This window comes from Protopterus annectens, chromosome 13.part0 (genome assembly GCF_019279795.1).
Source record: "Protopterus annectens isolate FY-2018-M chromosome 13.part0, PAN1.0, whole genome shotgun sequence".
NCBI classification, from domain to species: domain Eukaryota; kingdom Metazoa; phylum Chordata; order Ceratodontiformes; family Protopteridae; genus Protopterus; species Protopterus annectens.
In genome coordinates this window covers 842,430,054-842,449,394 of record NC_056747.1, presented here as the reverse complement: position 1 = coordinate 842,449,394, position 19,341 = coordinate 842,430,054, and the positions used below count along the sequence as shown (strand labels likewise).

Genomic DNA, 19,341 nt, shown 5'->3' with positions numbered 1-19,341 from the left:
ACTGCATCAAATCATGCAGTAAAAAGGATAATTTAATCATGGTATTCCGTAATTATTTGATACTTCCTGTGAACTGCATTTTCTAAAATACAAGGGGGCTGGTGCCACCTAACGGTAGGGCTGGGGTTAAGAGGTCACCTTTCCACCTTAAAACAGTACTATACAGGTTGCAGATAAATGAATAATTTGAGATATGGTTACATCAGGAAACATATGGAACATGTGCATATACTATGCCGCATTGAGAAATGTGCATGGTCCAACATTCTTTATCATCAAAACAATTTTGCCTACACTTTTTTTTTACTTTTTACACAGCTTATGATATTCTTTTCAGGCCTTCAAGATGATTATGTCACTGCTTCATTGTGTGTGTGTGTGAGAGAGAGAGAGAGAGAGAGAGATGGGCACACAAAGAACTGGAGTTCTTTATTGTGCACCCCATATGCAAAGCCCTAGTTTTCACAGTCATGTGAATCATTTACTTTGGCCTCAGTCAGTATCATATATAAGGCTGCAACATTTTTAGGGTGCTAAAACCTGGTAACCATATTCTACCCACAGCCACTTTAATGATGTTGCATTACTTGTTTTTCTTATTTTGTTCGGAAATACTTTTAAAATATGAGCATAATAATTTTGGATCTGAAACAGTTATATTTATTTTGTACTAGGGTACACTCAATGGGACATGGAAGTCTTGGAAGTCTTTTCGGCTTTTACCAGTTAGGGGTCACCACAGCGGAACTCCGGTCCGCTAATGATTGGCAGTCGATTTTTATGGTGCCGAGTTGCCAGCCCGACGCCCAGCCTTCAGCGAAGGCACACCCATTCACACATGTCTTTCAGAGGCCCCTCGACCACATGGAGGACATGCAGACCCCACAAAGAAGGCACTCCAGCCAAGAATCATACAGGAGAACCTCTTGCTGTGAGGCAACAACGCTACAGCTGTACCACCGTGGATTACTCAATGGGACATGCAAATGCATATTTTTATGGATATGAACACTTAAACGTGTCACAATACAAGGTGTGGAAGTTAAAATGGACACAACTTTCAAATGTATGATAGGTTTAAAAAGGTCTTTACAGGAAAGTAAAAACTGATGACAGCTGGTTGTCAAGGTAAGCTCAAGGGATATAATATTATCAAAAGAAATAATTGAGTGCGACCATTCAACCAAAAGGCCTTTATCTTCTTATGAAAGCTTCTGCTTCATTTTTATCTTGATTTAATCCTGCCACAGTAGGTGGTCTGTTGGGTTTGCAGAATCTGTCACAACTGAACAAACATACATGTCTGCAGCAGCCCTGTGTTGACAGCACCAGTTTTAAGAAAACTAAATAATGCATCTTTACTGCTGACTTCCACTGTTTCCTTTCTATGCATGTAGTAACTTACATTGTAGTTGTATATTATCCATGTAGCTTTTGCTGCTCTTCTAGTCCCTAATTTTAGGCAGAGCTTTCCTGCATTCCTAAATAGTACACTCAAACTCAAATCTATACAACACTGTTGTGGTACTACTCAGTATTAGGAGTCCAGGAAATTTAAACTTGAGACCCTGCTGCAGCTCAGACAAATATTTGCGTAGTTACCGAGGCCAACTTTCAATGCAGTGACAGTGCTCTTTCTGTACTAGAGTTTAACTTTAGTTAATGCTTATCATGCCTTTGTAAAATGTAGCATGTGAATTAAGCAACAAAGTTGAAAGGTACCTAGCCGGTATTGTGGTAACATACAGGTGAAGGCAAAACGATGTCTAATTATGGCCTAACAGACTAACGATGGCAAACTAATGATGGCTAACAGACACACACAATCACACACAATCACGCATTCTTCTTTTACTTTCACGCACGCACACACTTTGCTTTCATGCATGCACTCACTCATTCACTCACTCGCACTTACCTATTACTGCAGTTAGGTCCTGTCCCTTACAAATCCAATGAAGGCAAATCTGTACCCCGTACAACTCTCTCAGTACTAAGACACACACATGTTGCTTCTTCGGCGCGAAATAACAGCGGCGGGAACACAGGCAAAAAAAAAAAAACCGTTAAGGGTGCTTTAGTGCATGCGCCCACCAACATTTGTCACGGGCGCGAAAAGCAAATGGAAAAAAAAGTGTTTAAGGCTAAACTTGCACATGCAAGGTCACGGGCCGCATAGAAGAGCTCTAAGGGCTGCATGCAGCCCGCGGGCCGCGGGTTGGACACTACTGATCTACCTAATGATTTTCAGTCAAACATTGCATAGCTCATTTAAGTCCTGCCTTCTTTTAAACCTCACTCCTCCCTTGTATGTATTCTTCCCACAGTTCCCATTTTTTTCTATGTAGTTTGCTCCTACCATTTTCTAAAGATCTCAATTCCAGTTGTTTTTATCTCTGTTACTGTATTCACTACTTCTAGTATAGTTGGTTTATATTTTCATTTCCATTTTCTAGTAATTGCTTTTTTGGCAGCCACCATGATTAGACACAGCAAGGCCTTACCATGTCCAGGCAATTCCGATTCTGTATCATAGCTCAGAAAAATCATCTCCCTCATCACACCAATCTGCCCACCCAGCATCTCTGATAGTGAATGCTTAAAGTCCACCAACTCACCATACTCCCACAAAATATGTTCCCAATTACAACTTTCTTCCCCATCACACCTCCAACATTTGCTGTCTACCTGAGGAAAAATTCTCTGGAGTCTACTTGAGGTCTAAAAATATCTATGTAAACATTTCTCAGCAAAAATCAATCCTAAATCTTCTAGATTTTGTTGCATATTTGGGAGACATACATATATCCTCCCTTGTTTCTTTGTCAATTGCTTATCCAATCTCTCTTCCCAATCCTTTCTAAACTCCTCTGATTGATTCTTATAGTTAACATGTAGTATTTTATATGCTGTGCTAATTATCCCCTTTTAAATGGGAGCTTCTGTTCTAGATTCTACTAAAAACTCTCCCAGTGCTGGCCTTTCATTTAACTCCCCCCATTTCTTTCTCTTTGCCTCTAGTCTGACATCAATCATTAATAGGAATGGCATTCTCTAACCTGCAGTCCAAATAAATTCTTGACATCTTCTCATTCTATCATCTTTCCCTCTAGTTATTTGCTCCCAGTACCTTGGCTCCTTTACCAATTTTCTGCAATAAATTCCAGACTCCTTTTACCTATTGTCTATATCCCTAATAGCAGTCATCCCTATTAGAATAATCTCTTTCCTCCATTCCTGTGTTGGATTAGTTCTTAAGACACTTTGTAGCAGTGGTGCAGCATTTAACATTATCCCCTCACAGCAAGAGATTCTCTGGTTCGATTCTTGGTGGGGTGCTTTCTGTCTGGCATCTGCATGTACTCCCTGCATTCGCGTGGGTTTCCTCTGGGTACTCTGTTTTCCTCCCGCATTCCAAAGACATGTGTCTGGAGCGTTTCACCCCGGGTGTCCACTGACAATATGTTCTGTCCTAGTCGGACTTTCCCAGTCAACAAATAATAAATAAATAAAAAATAAATAATACTATGTATGATTATTGTTGTTCTCCTTGCATCCAAAATTCCTGTCTTATTTCTTGAGCTTCCCCGATTTCATCATCATCCTTTTCTACTTTGAACTATAGTTTTCTGCTTGTGCTATGTATAGGAGCCTTAACTGTGTAGCTTTAAAATACCCCTTCAAATTGGGTAATCCCAATCCGCCCTGTTCTACTGGAAGAATAAGCTTATCCCACTTGACTCTTCCCCTCTCAGATTAAGTCCTTCAGTGCTTTAGTAATTGCTGTCCACAACTTCTCCTCTGGTTGATAAAAATATACCTGACCTATGTATAAGACTAATGGGAATAAAAAACATTTTAACTGCTTGTATCTTACTGACCAATGCCATATAGCAAGGTGTCCATTTTCACAGTTTTTGTATTATCTTTTGTTTAGTCTCTTCCCACATATCCTTAGCTGCCGCACCAGAATCGTTTGTAATCCATACTGCTAAAAACTTCATTTTATCATGTCCCCATAAATATGGATATTGCTTAACCAATTCATATGTGGGTGCATAATTTACCGCTATTGTCTTTGTTTTAGCTTCATTAATTTTGTATCCCAAAAAGATCTGAAACTGTCTCAAAATATTCCACAACACTGTAATGTCTCTTTCTGGTTTTGTCAGGTACAAAATAATATCATCTACAAACAGAGCCAGCTTTGCTTGACTAACCATACCAATTATATCCTTGAATTTCTGAGTCCCTTATTTTCTTTTCCAGTGGTTTTAATATAATGGAAATAACAAAGGGAAAAGAGGGCACCCCTGCCTGGTTCCTCTGCTCAAGCATATATTATCAGAGAGGACCCCACCCACTTTAATGTTCACATCTGATCCATCATATAGCCTCCTAATCAACCTTATAATTTTTTCAGGAAAAAACAAATGCTTCCATTGCCCTACTCATAAAGTCCCAGTTTTCTCTTTTAACTGCTTTCTCTGCATCAATACCCACCAAAAGCAATGGTATTTTCTTACATTCTGCTTCCCTCTGGATCATCAGTGTTTTGTTAATGTCAAATGTTTGTCGCCCCTCCAGAAAAACCACATTGATTCATATCTATCAATTTTGGCATTATTTTTGCCATTCTTTTAGCCATTATAGACATGAGCACTTTATAATCATGGTTTAGTATTGAAATGGGCATGTATGAAGCTGGATCTGATGGATCTTTACCCTCTTTAGGTATTATGGCTACCACTGTTTTCTTCCAGGATGTTGGTACTTCTCCTCTTCTTTAAATATTGTTAAACAAAACTTCCAGATCTTTATCATTTTTTTCCCTTTTAGCTTCCAAACTTCCACTGGAATACCATCTGTTCTGGGGAATTTCCTGTAGGTTAGTTATACATTACAATTTTATCTCATCTCCTCCTGTCTTAACCATTAATAATTGAGCCTCACCTACCTCTAACCTTGGCATATTTAAATTTTTCATGAACATTTCCATTTGTATCTTGTCTTGATTTCCATATTTCTCTGCTTTATACAGACTTTCATAGAAGTTCCAAAATACTTCTAATACCTCTACAGTATCTCTTGTTACCTTCCTTGTTATAGGCTCCCTAAGCTTGGTGACAGCCCTTTCTACTTTCTGTTGCCTGAGTCGTTATGCTAAAAGTTTTTGTGCTATAGTGTTATTATCAAAAAACAGTTGCTTAACAGCAATCTTTCTAAACTCGTGCATATTATTGAGGTAATCCCTTATTTTCTGCTTAGCATTCTGCAGTTGATCATCCTCTTGATGTTCATCGTGCTATACTGCTGCAGTCATCACACTTGGGTTATCCTGTCATCAGGCAGTCCCGCAGTCGGCCGAATCCCAAAGTCCTGGTCTGGCATCGGTTGTCGTCGCCACTTCCCTGACGTCAGTGTGACAGGGGTATAAAAGAGACAGCCAACGCCATTTTCTTCAGTCTTTCTTGCCGTGCGGTGCCCGAAGCAGAAGCAGTTCACAAGTGCCTGTCGGCCAACTCCTGAAATTTTCGAATCGAGTTTCAGCCCGAAGTCTTCTCTAAAGCTAAGTACCCCGTTGGGGAAACTTTTCTTGCCTCAGACCAATGTCAGACAAAGTTAATAATTGTATTTCTTGTGGGAAGCAAATACATCATAAGGATTTTCATTCTCATTGTATTCCTTGCCTAGGCCCAGACCACGACGTCTCTGGTTGTCGGTTTTGTGCTAGGTTCAACAAACGTACAATTAAGTATCGGGCAGAATTCGCCCAGCATTATTTTGGCAGAAAATTTAACTATAGCATGCCGTCGGAGCAACCGACATCAGCAATGATTAAAAAACGCAAAGAAAAGGACCGGCAGCCAAGGCCAAGACCAGATACCGAGGCCTCAGCAAGGCCTGACGCCGGTTCTCCGGTTTTCAGCGAGGCGCCTTCGCAGCCCCTGACTACCGTTGATTCAGAATTTCTGACAGCCTCCAAAACTGAAGCAGTTGGGCCTCAGGAACCTGTTCCACCTCACTCCTCAGACGCCAGCCCCGACGAGGATCCGGAAATTTTGGATAGGCCTTCAGTCTCTGAAGGTGTTTTCAAACCGACAACTATCTCTGCCAAACCTTATGCTAAACTCAAAGCCCCCTTGAAAGTTAGAAAACCAGGGCCACACACCTCCCCACAGGCCCCTATGCTTAAAAAACAGATGCTTAAGATGGCTGAGGATTTAATTACCCTTACAAAAACAACGATGGTGCTACTGCCAAATACAAGCGACACACGACTATACCACACCAAAAAGTTTATTACATAAAGCTTTCGGGTCTACACCCTTCATCAGTACAAATCAACTGCATTAATACAACATTTAAATAGGAGAAATCATTGTGATTTGGATGAGTATGTTATGGTTACCATGGACATCACCTCACTATTCACTGTTATACCTAATAGTTATGGTGTTAATGCCATATGTAATTACAAATCAACTGCATTAATACAACATTTAAATAGGAGAAATCATTGTGATTTGGATGAGTATGTTATGGTTACCATGGACATCACCTCACTATTCACTGTTATACCTAATAGTTATGGTGTTAATGCCATACGTAATTTTTTGAACAGTGAGGTAATGATGTATGGAAGAGAAATTGAAAGCGTATGTACTCTACTGGAAGTGGTTTTAGCACATAACGTCTTTGTTTTTGATGGTGAACCATTCTTGCAGCTTACTGGTGTGGCGATGGGTACGCCTGTCGCTAACACCTATGCTAATCTAGTGCTATATTAATGGGAGAAAAAGGTGATATTGAGTAAAAATAATCAGTTTAATGAAAAAGTAGTGTTTTATAAGAGATTCGTAGATGACTGTTTTTTGTTATGGAAAGGCTCCCTTATGGAGTTAGAAAGTTATATGCGGTATCTAAATGAGTCGACTGACTTTCTAAAATTTAAAATGGAGGCATCTTATTATAGTATAAATTTTTTGGATGTAACTCTTTTTAAGAGTAACAATAGATTAGAGTCCAAGGTCTATAAAAAGGAAGTTGATGCTTTGAGGTATGTAAGTAAGGATAGTATGCATGCCCCCCATACCTTTAGAGGAGTACTAAAGGCACAGTTTATTAGATTGAGTAAGTTAAATACAGTTGAAACTATGTTTATTGAACAGGTTGAGGTTATGGCTCAGGAATTTGAGAGGAGTGGTTATTCAAAGCAGTTTATTAATAAGGTAATTGAGGAAGTAAGTAAAGAGAGGCAGACAAAATATAGACCAGTTCTGTTGGGAGGTATAACAACATGTGGAGATAACTCACATAAAGAAGTTAAACTTGTGAGATATTTGACAACTTATAATTTGAATACACGTAATGTGAGTAATATAATAGAAAAGAATTGGCCAATTTTATTAGCTATGCCAGAAATAAGGTCCATTGTGGGGGGTAAACCTAGGTTTGCATACAGAAGCGCTGAGGCATTAAAACGAAAATTATGTTATAAAGATTTTCAAATGAAGACTAAGGTAGTTGACAAGATAATGGGAACAAGGAAATGTTATAATTGTTCCTGTTGTAATGACCTATATGAAGGTGAAAATGTTTATAAGCACCCCATAAGTGGTGAAGTCTTTATGTTAATGACAATGACATCCTGCAATGAGGAAAGGGTGGTTTATTTGGCTACATGTACGCTCTGTACATCATTTTATGTGGGTAAAACCACTAGAAAGTTAAGAGAGAGAATAGTGGAGCATAAATCAGAAGTCAGGAGAAAAATATTAACAAATGCTTTGAGTAAACACGCTATGGATAAGGGTGAAAAACATGTCTTTAAGTTTAGGGTATTGGCTACAGTGGAAATCAGTATAAGGAAGGGAGATGTGAACAATTGTTTAGAGCTGAAGGAACTAGAATTGATTATCAGGCTGCAGGCAGATATGCCTCCTGGTTTGAATAATGCTGTTAGCTTAAAGCCTGTGTTAGTTAAGAAGCAAAGGGAAAGGCTTTAAAATGTACTTATTTATATATATGGATTGTATGTTCACATGTGACTATATATATATATGTATATGTATTTATACATATATACACATATTTTTAAAAGGAATTTTATAATGGATTTGTTATTATTATAGATGTGCATAATTTATATTGTGAGCTAATATAAGGTTTTTTAGTATAATATTACTGCACTTTTTGGTTGTTGAAATTATTGCACATTTGATTTTGTATTTTGTATTTATTGTATTAGTTTTAGTAAGTTTTATGTTTGTTTTTTTATTGTTTTAAGTTTTATTTTGTATTTTATTGGTGGACATATTATAGTATGTTTTTATATAACATGTTATTTCTTTAAGAATTGATTATTTGTTAGGTAGTGGGATGGGCTGAAGCATGTGACTATATGATTTCTCCTATTTAAATGTTGTATTAATGCAGTTGATTTGTACTGATGAAGGGTGTAGACCCGAAAGCTTTATGTAATGAACTTTTTGGTGTGGTATAGTCGTGTGTCGATTTAATTACCCTTATCAGGGGACCCCAACCCCCAACTGACAAAAGGTCTAGACTGGAGGAAGATTATCCTTCCTCTGACCAAGCATCCATTTTCTCAGGCATCTCTGACGACCAGGATTACTCCTTCCCTCCTTATGAAGAATCAGATGCTGAAGAGTCCATTCCCTCTGTCTCCCCCCCTGAAGACTACTCTTTTGGGGAAACTTGACACACCATGAGGGAACACTTCCACTGGGAAGGCCAAGATTACTCTGACTCCAAGAAAAGACTCCATGAGTTTCTTCTTCTTCCACAGCATATACCCCTAGCAATTCCTCCAGTTTTAATCATTGCTTACCTCCAGCACCAGCTAAACCAGACAGATACTACCAAGTTCCTGATACTCATAAGTTTCTATACAAAAGCCCTACTGCAGACCCCTGAGACCATTTCCCAGGGTCCCAAAGGGGTTAAGGCCTCTACTGCTAAGAATCCATGTCCTTCTGAAAGAGATTCCAGAGCACTAGAAAGATGGGGAAAGAAAGTGTATACGTCTGCCACTTTGGCCATGAGGGCTTTAAACTGCCAATTCCACATGCTAAAATACCAGCAGTATTTGATTACACAGTTAAAGCAGAAACTGATCCCTCAGACAGATCAACTTGATTTTAAAGAGATGCAGGATTTGCTGCATGCAGCAGAACAGGTGGGAAAGCATACCTTACTGTGTGGTTTTGATTCATTGGAAGCCTCATGTAGAGCAGCTGTCACAGGGTCTGTAATACGTAGGCATGCTTGGCTTAAAGAACAAGCCTTACCAGAACATGTCAAAGCAAAGTTATTGGATGCTCCATTGCAGAAAGATGTGATATTTGGTGTCAAAGCAGAGGAAGTTTTAAAGAAAATGGAAGAAAAGGCAAAATCTATGCAAATTGTTAAAGATTTTTTACAGGTACAACCTCCTTGTTTCAGCAGAAACTGGCCATCAAAGAATTGGTCCTTTCCTGCATCAGACAAACCCCAAAGAGGTAGGTACAGGCGCCCAAGGGGCAGAGGCCAGCCACAAGGTTCTTTCAGGCCTAGACAATGGCATACAACAACTCAAAGAGGTGGAGACGAAAGATCTCAACCCTTCAGGAAACAAACACAATGACTTCCCTCTTCGCCTGCCAAGCAAAATTGCCCTGGCAGCACCTTTGGGAGGAAAACTGGCTCTATTTCCACAAAATTGGTGCATCATAACAAAGGACAAATGGATTCTGGACATTATTACCCGAGGCTACAGATTTCATTTCCACACTTTACCACGGATGAGAGGCATGCCAAACCTGCTTCCAAACCAATGGGCAGAGGCTCAAACGCAAATTTCAGCTCTCATGGATATGAAAGCAATTCAAAAGGTACCTACAAGGAGCAAGGTCAAGGTTTTTACTCAAGGCTGTTTCTAGTCCCAAGAAGGACAAAGCCTGGAGGCCCATCTTAGACCTCTCAATTCTAAACACATACCTGGAGGTAACCCACATTAAAAATGCTCACACTACAGCAGCTCCTTCCCATGCTGGGCAAAGAGTCTTGGCTGGTAACGTTGGACCTCAAAGAGGCATACCTGCATGTCCCTATCAGACAAGATTGCAGAAGATACCTCAGATTTTTGACAGGTACAATGCAATATCAATTCTCTGCATTGCCCTTTGTCTTATCTACTGCACCCAGAGTATTTACAAAATGCCTGGCATCAGTAATTGCATATTGCAGACAACGAGGAATACACATTTATCCATATCTGGATGACTGCCTGATCCAAGCGGACAGCAAGGACACTCTATTACAGCATCTGTTTTTTGTAACACAGCTGCTCAGTTGCCTAGGGTACACAGTAAACAAAAAGAAGTCAAAACTAATACCCTCGCAACAGATAATATTCCTGGGTGCCAGCTTAAATACAATGGCCCAGATGGCTTACCTCACGCCAGACAAACAAAAACAATTGACTCACTACTTCAAAAAGATAGCAACTTTTACCCAGCTCACTGCAAGGAAAATCCTGCAGGCATTGGGGTTCATGGCATCGTGCATTCAACTAATCCCATATGCAAAGCTGCATATGAGAAAATTACAATGGTACCTGAAAAGTGTATGGTCTCAACACAGGCACAGCCTTGAAACAAGTATACCTATCATTCCCTGCCTTCAAAAAGAGTTCCTATGGTGGGCTCAAGCATGTCAAATAAACAAGAGTCTTCCTTTCGTCTTACCTCCAGCAAACCAAACCATGACAACAGATTCTTCAGACTACGCCTGGGGAGCACATATGGCAGGACAGTGCATAAGGGCAAATGGTATGCAAAACAAATGCATCTTCACATCAACCAAAGGGAGATGCTAGCTGTGCAAAATGCACTGACAGACTTCAAGGACCTCTTGCATCCAGGACAACTTCTAATAAGGACAGACAACACCACAGTTATGTGGTACATAAACAAACAGGGAGGAACACACTCCTACCCTTTATGCAGACAGGCTATGACCTTACGGAACACTGCATTGACTTTCCAAGTACAACTACAAGCACAATTCCTGCCAGGAAAGGAAAACATACTGGCAGATGAATTAAGCAGAAATATGGCAGATCCTCACAAGTGGAGACTACACCCACAAGTAATTTCAATGATAACTCAAAGATGGGGATGTCCAGACATAGATCTATTTGCCTCTCCCAACAATTGCCAATTACAAACATTCTGCACAAGGACTTATCACTCCCTAGCCTGGAAAGTGGATGCTCTATCATTCAGTTGGACAACACTGTCAGTCTATGCCTTCCCTCCACTACCTCTATTGACCAAGGTATTATTGAAGGTCAGATCAGAGAGACCACAAATGATCCTCATTGCTCTGGACTGGCCACGCCAGCACTGGTACCCATTACTAAGGAACTTGACTCAGAGCCCTCCATGTATCTTGCCTCAATTCCCACTACTGTTGACTCAGAAAAACTCTCAAACCCGTCACAGCCAGCTCAGAACTTTAAATTTAGCTGCATGGAGAATTCCTTAAATTATCAATTAACACTTCTCTCAAAGGACGTCCTGAATGTCATTTTGGAGGCCAGGAGGCCCAGCACCAGGAAGACTTACTCAGACAAATGGAAAAGATTTTGTGCATGGCACCAGGCTAAAGGTCAAAATCCCTGGATACCAAACATTCCTCACATACTGCAATACCTAACTGAGATGCTACACAAAGGCCTTTCCTTCTCCTCCATTAAAATCCATGCTTCAGCCATTTCATCTCAATACAATATGGATCCTCCAATTTTCTCACACCCTTTACTTAGGCAGTTTCTCAGAGGGGCTAAGAATATAAGACCCCCCAGAAAACCACCAACACCAACTTGGGACCTGAACTTCGTTTTAGAAAAGTTAACACTGCCTCCTTTCAAATCAGCCTTCTCAGCAGAACTACAATACTTGTCTTGGAAAACAGCCTTGTTAATGGCTATTACCTCTGCACGCAGGGTCTCAGAACTACAGGCACTTATGGCAGTGGAACCTTTCATCATTTTCCATCAGGACAGAGTCTCTTTACGAACTAACCCTACCTTCATGCCTAAGGTAGTATCCAGTGTGGCTTTGAATCAGACCATTCATTTACCCACCTTTTATCCTAACCCACAGAATAAAGGAGAAAGGCTCCTTCACTCTTTGGACATTCACAGACAGCTACGTTACTATTTAGATAAGACAAAGATCTTCAGAAAAACTGACCAACTCTTTGTATCATATGCTGCAGGTTCACAAGGAAAGGCTATTTCAAAACAGACCATCTCCAAATGGATAGCACATTGTATCCGCTTTTGCTACTCGCACCATGGGAAGGCAGTGCCTGTCAATATTAGATCCCATTCTACCAGGGCTACTGCAACCTCAGCAGCCTTTCTCAGAGGGGTTCCAACCAAAGACATTCTGGAGGCAGCTACTTGAAGTTCAGTGCACACCTTTACCAAGCGCTACCACCTTCCATTATACTCAAAAACCAGAGCTGGTTTTGCCACTGCAGTTCTGCAGGACATCTTAGTATCACCTAACCCAGTTTAGTACCAGCCACCCTTCCATAGCTTTGGGATTCTACCTAAGTGTGATGACTGCAGCAGTATAGCACGATGAACATAGTACAGTTTTGTACCTACCATAAATGTAGATGTTCGAGTGGTTATACTGCTGCAGTCCAGGTTACCCTCCCTCCATCCCCTCTACATACCAGGGTGTTAGTTACAACTCCATGTACATCAATCAATTGGATGCATGTCTATATGGTGTATTTGCTAACAGCTAGTACTATTGTTTATCTACTAAAGTATTGTTGTATAGCTATTGTATTGCCTTCCTAGTTGGGGGCACCTGACATCTGGGGCAAGAAAAACTGAAGAAAATGGCGTCGGCTGTCTCTTTTATACCCCTGTCGCACTGACATCAGGGAAGAGGCAACAACAACTGACGCCAGACCAGGACTTTGGGATTCGGCCAACTGTGGGACTGCCTGACGACAGGATAACCCAAGTGTGATGACTGCAGCAGTATAGCCACTCGAACATCTACATTTATGGTAGGTACAAAACTGTACTTTCTGTGAGATTCCCCCTATTCTGCAATACTTTAACATTTGTCAGTCCCTATAAATAATTATTGTTACTTCTTACCCATAGCTCCCTTTCTTTTACTTCTTCCCTAGTTTTAGTTTCCACCTTAATTTTATCCCACTCCCTAGCTACATTTTCAGAAGTTATTGCTATAGTCTCGAATAGCTACTGAATAATCACCACTACTCATTCCTTAAATTCCTTTCTTTTCAACAGATAGGTGGGAAAGAACCAATATCTCATTTTTATTTCATTACCCCGTGATTGTATTTTAGTTATTATTGGCACATGATCTAAAATAATTATTGGATGCGTACCAAGACCTTCAATTAAATGCATATGCTCCTGTGAAACGTAAATTCTGTCTAGTGTAGCCCAGTTTTTATATCTTGGGGAATAATATGTAAATTCGCACAGAAATCCTGTTACTGAATTCACATCATCCATGCCAAATATTTTCATAAATTTCTTCAAAAATCTATCTACCTTTGTTATTCTTTCTCTTCTGTGACCCTCAGACAAATATTCACTGCTGCAAATCATGTTCCAGTCCCCAGCTATAAGTAATATTCCTTGTGAAAACTGACTATTTCTTCCAGAATTTTCTTAAGCTCTATTATAGCAGCTTTAGGTGGAATATAAATACATGTCAGTGTAATCCTCCTCCCTTGCCACTAGCCCCTTAGCACTACAAAACTGCCATTAATATCTGTTTTACCCTCTTCTAGCACTATTGGAGCTCCTCCTGCAATTAATATAAGTACTCCTGTTTTCCTTTGTCCCAGATATTCCACTGAATAACCATTTTGAAAACCTTTCCTTTTCAAATTCACATGTTCAGTTCTTTCCAAGTGTGTCTCCTGTAACACAGTTATTTGCAGTCTATGTGTTTTAATATAGTTCACTGTTCTTTTTTTTTTTGTATTTATCTGTTAGACCATTGACATTTAAAGACATTACAGAAAGCAACATTGTATTAAAAAGTTATTATTCTCACTTTTTATGTAAAACACATTTTTGTTAAATGTCTACTTCCAGCTTTTGTGTTACATGCATACACTGTCTGACAGGTTGAACTTTTATATCATTGTTTCTTGTCACATGCATTTGAGCCTATGTCACATCTTACAAAATTTTTGTTTTATTTAAAGCCCTCAAACAAAAAACAAACAAACCTTCAATACCCCCTAAAACCTATTAAATTGATACTAACATCCATAGCTATGTACATCTTCAAATATTAAAGTTTTACCCACCTAATAGGGACAAACATATCCCAAACTGACAGCCACACTCATAGACTTGAGTTAACCTGAAAGAAAGGTTATCCATGCTAAGACACATGGTGTAGCCTGTGCTTCTTCTAAGTGCTAACTGATTTTGTATTATCTTTATAGCTCTCCCAGCTGGGAAATGTTTTCAGAGAATGTTATCTCCTAGCCAGTATCTCTTTTCTTTTTTTCCCCAGCCAATCACTCTCTACCAGACTGTAACCAATTTCTCTTTATCAGATTGTCTCCCTGGAGATATGAGAACCAGGCATCCAATTTCTTATCAGATTGTCTCCATGGAGAAATGAGGGCCACATGCAGAATTGCTACTAAGCATACATTTATTTGCTAGAAAGAAAGCCTCATAATATTCGATATTCTTTTTTATTTACTTACTTTCTTATAAAATGTTTTACTAAATCAATCTAAGGTCCTTAATACAGTCATTTCCCCCATTCAAGAATGAACACAAGCACATTAAGTTTTCTTTTGTCATGCTCTTTTAACCAGGCTTTTTTTTTTACATTGCAGTGCCTACATATCTTAAAACTGAACAAGAAGAAAGAGAAAAGGGAGAAAGAAAGGAAAAAAAGGAACAGCCACACCTATCTACACTCACCATTTAACTTAAAAATAACAGAAAACTTTACTGTATAGCTTGCAAAGGAAAGCATACACCACAGAAATAGTACTAGTAAGAAAAACATTTTTCTTTACTTACAGTTAACTTTCTTCCCTCGCTTCTCCTCCCCAAACCATTTTTCTGAACATTATTGACATGAAGTAGGACATATACTATAGAATTCTCCAAAAGTCTAACAAATTCTGAAAAAGTCCAATATTTCCAGATATTCTTGTTTTGTCATATTTCACAAATATAATTATTGCATTTAATACCACATTGTTAGTACTGTTCATCTCCATCTCCCAAATCCTGTCTGCGCTTCATTTCCAAAGTAATCTTGATTCTTCTGCTTAACTTTCTTGCTCCCTTCCTTCACTTCAACATCTTTTGTTGAAACAGTGGAAAAGGTTTCACATGTACAGTCCCACTGTGATCTTTATTACCAGAAGAACAAGAAGCAGAATCAACTTCTGTTTCACAGATCACGTTTTGTTAGACAAACTTTTGTATTTCCTCCTTAGCATATACTTCATCAAAAAAAATGATTGTGTCCCTCCAGGGAAGAATACCTTGAAGATAGCTGGGTGCAGCAATTTGAATCTCACACCTGTGTCTTGACATTCACTGAATAGTGGGATGAATTTACTCCACTTCTGCCTGGTGTACAATGAGTAATAATTCTCCACAAACACTGCTGTCTCCCACTTTTAGTATTTTGTCCTTCTGCCACAGTTTTGTCAGAATCAACTCTTTCTGCTGGTAGGATTGCATCTTAACTATTAAACATCTAGGTTGCTTCTCATTGCCAAGTTTGGAGTATACACAGGATGTGCCCTTTCAACTAACAGCTCCTGCTGTGGAATAGCAGTCCAGTTGCTTATTTGCGCTTTCTTAAAATTAATGCATTCTGTTCCTTCCAGCTTCTCTTGTGTAGCTGAAAATCTCAGTTTTTCCCTATGTGCTGTGTCCTCTAATACTGTATTTTTTTGAAAAATCTCTAATATCTCTTCCTGAGCAGTCTCATACTCAGCTAGCCTTTGCTTCATTTCAACCTCTGATTTTTGCAGCTTTACCACCTCATCAGAATATTTGTTTAAAGCTTCTTAAATTTTTTCCAGATTTTTTAAATTTATTTTAACCAGGTCTATGTGTCTTATATCTTTCTGTAGATTACTGGAAATTGTGTCTGTAGGTTGCATTGCTTTTGGCTGAACAGCTGCAGAACTTTCCACAGTCAGTGCTTCTTCCTCAGTTTTTGTATTTGATTTTTCCAGGTGTTCTGTATTTCTTTTTTCCTGGAATCCAGGCTGTACACTTACTAGCCAGTTACTGAAATTTACCCATAAACACAAAAGACTTCTGGCCTTTTCTGTTGAGTTCCTGTTTTCACACTGGGAGAGCTAGAGTTAAGTTGTTACTCAGTGTGCAGCCATCTTGGAAGTCAGTAAATAAACAGTCTTGAACTTAGCACACTATCTTTCTCTCTGCACAGAGTATTGTGAAATAGATCCATTGGTCCACATACACAGGCTCAGCCCACTGTGTAGCCTTGCTATTAAATCACTCCAGACTTTAAAATGCATGCCATATTAACAACATAAGGCAGTAGATTTATGAATCTTACCCTTTCCAATGTCATCACTAAAAATGACTATATGCATTTAGGAACAAAAAGACATCACATGATTGTATGTTATTTTGTAGCCAGAGAGCTGAGAGATCAAAACACTTCATATTTTGAGCATAACCGGTGTCTTTTATTACATAATTGCAAATACTCTTGTCATGTTTTATTGCTTAAATATGATCAGATATGATTGGGTGCTTTATAATACATAAATCATAATATCAACAATAGAGTCATCATTTTCTTCAGTCTTTTACACAATGAAAAGATATGAAGAAATGTGTATTTGCATCTTTTGTTATGATATTTTGTAGACTGAAAGAGAAGACAGTTGGCCACTTGCAATTCTGTGTAACAACAGCTGGTTTAATGCTAATGAGTAATGTTGATTTTTGTTGTGCATGTATCCTATGACATGTTGATTTGTGAGAGTTTGTGTGTTTAGAGTTTTTGAACTTTGTTTATGTAGCCTGTGCCCTATCATATAATCTTTTTATTCCAGAATTTGAACTCATTGTGTTGAAATAGGTGTTAGTCAAACCCAGCTCCTTTTCTTCTTGATAGAGATATGAGAGACTGTGCAGGTAAATTATAAGAAGTTGAATGCCCTTCTTTCTGCTTTCTTCTTTCGTTCTTTAAAAATGTTTTATCATTGATTGAATTCCATATATTTCTGTAAAAATGCCATCATGCTTTAAATTCCAGATAAAGTAGTAACAAACCTTTTTTCTGTTTTCATTTTTGTAGGTTAGTGAATTGGTGGTGAGACCAACAGAACAGCTTCTCTAATCCTTTATTTGCCAGTTCCAACCCTGCTGTCAAGTAATTTAGCCATGCAGAAGGGTGAAGGGTACTAAAACAGAAATATTTACATATGGGACTTTATTGCTTTAAGCTTGTCAGCTAACATGCTGTTTTGAACTTGGTCTCCTATTTCTTTGCAACAATCCTCTAGAATTGTTCCATTAAAGCTAAGAGAGATGATGGATTTTGCTATAATTGTTAAATATTTTATATTTCCTACATTGTGTTTACTTTTATGAAACTCAGCTTTTCTTTTCTTTTTTTTCAAATGTATGAATAGATTGAGTGGCCTGATCAAAATGTTTTCAGTGTGTTTTCTCATTCATGGCTTAAGCATGCCTTCTAATAATGTATAACTTTATTAAGCAGTGCCATGTAAAATTTAAATGCACATTATCGGCTGGATTTCATATGTGTAACATCACCTATTTGTGAGGGGAAAATACCATATCCTGTATATGAAACATTAACAATTAAAATAATCCTACTCAGAAACAATAATGTTTAAAATATTCACAGCCACAGTGATCCACATGTAGGTTAGTAGAAAGCATAAAGTCTAAGTACAATGTGGGTTATTATGTTTCTGGATGTTTGGGAAATTAGGGATCTGATTCATATCACTATCTTCAAGTGATAAAATTACTGATTACCGTAAAATGCCATTTTATTATGTTTGTGCATGTATATCAGTTTTCCATTTTTTTCCAAATTCAACAGATGTTGTCTCTGTTTTACTTCTTTTGTCGTTGTTGGCTGTCAGTGCATTAGATATAGTTTTAACCTAGAAAGTTTAACTGCTTTGATTTCCATTCTAAACTCTTATGTGTACTGTGTGGTGCATATTGCATGATATTAGCTTGTGTGCTGGACCGTCTCGGCTGTGGATGGAAAAAAAGGGAACATAAAAAGTCTGGAATTTTATGGAATATGTTTAAGCTTCTTAGCAAATTTCCCTTTATCATGAAGATATAAATCGCAACTTTGATGCCGGCCAATGGAAGTCACCACCGAAGAAGGCACTCACCTCATTTACTAACAGTTCTTTACAGAAGGCACTCATCTCATTTACTAACAGTCCTTTACAAATAGTCTACAGCTTAGCATTTTTACTGCAAAATTTTTAATAAAGGATGCAAACTCTATGTTTATGTCTATATGTTTTATTCATTTAAGTCTGAGTAATCAGCCTCTGGTGTTGAGTGCTAAAATTGAATGAATCTCAGGTTCTAAAGTATTGTTAATGTCAAGTTTTGCAGCATGATCTGCTTGTTTATGTAGAACAGTATTAGCTGGCTAGTACTCCATGGTGACATATTGATTGACAGTGTAGCCATGGACAACTTGGAGCAGACGGCTGTAAGAGTGCACCATACACAAGCTCCTTGTAGACCTTTAGCTTCATTGACTGCTGTTTCCACTGGTAAACCAATTCAGTTTTACACTCCATTCGTATACCTACATTTCTGTATAGGGACAGGCATCTCACTATTTCCAAGGGGGTGGGGGCATTTAGTCTTGGGAAATCTCTGACAAAAACTGGTGTATGGGTGGCTGGAAACCATCATACTAAAGAGAGAGCAGCTTTTTATTATGTGGCCCTAACATGTGCAGTGATATCTAAGCCTTTAATGTGTTCAAGAATGCACAGTATACTTGCTTCACTGACAAGGCTAGCTGTGGATTCTCTGGGACTTACTACCAGTTAACATATACGTTTCCATCTTCCAAAGTCTTGCTCTCTCATATGCAGATCATACAGTTTTACTGAATCAGGTTGTACTCCTTACCATGGTGTGTGTGTGTGTGTGTGTGTGTGTGTGTGTGTGTGTGTGTGTGTCTGTGTCTGTGTGTCTGTGTGGTCTGATTGCCCCAGCCC

General features: G+C 38.7%; 1 protein-coding gene across 1 annotated transcript in view; it reads left to right on the top strand.

Annotated features, from left to right (window-relative positions):
• DHRS11 (dehydrogenase/reductase 11) overlaps positions 1-18,607 on the top strand; it is a 1,041,955-nt gene extending 1,023,348 nt beyond the window's left edge. Inside the window, exon 7 of the mRNA XM_044054563.1 lies at positions 17,406-18,607. Coding sequence (XP_043910498.1) covers positions 17,406-17,447 — 42 coding nt within the window. The 3' untranslated portion in view covers positions 17,448-18,607. The remainder of the gene's footprint in view (positions 1-17,405) is intronic.
• The last annotated feature ends 734 nt before the right edge of the window (positions 18,608-19,341 follow it).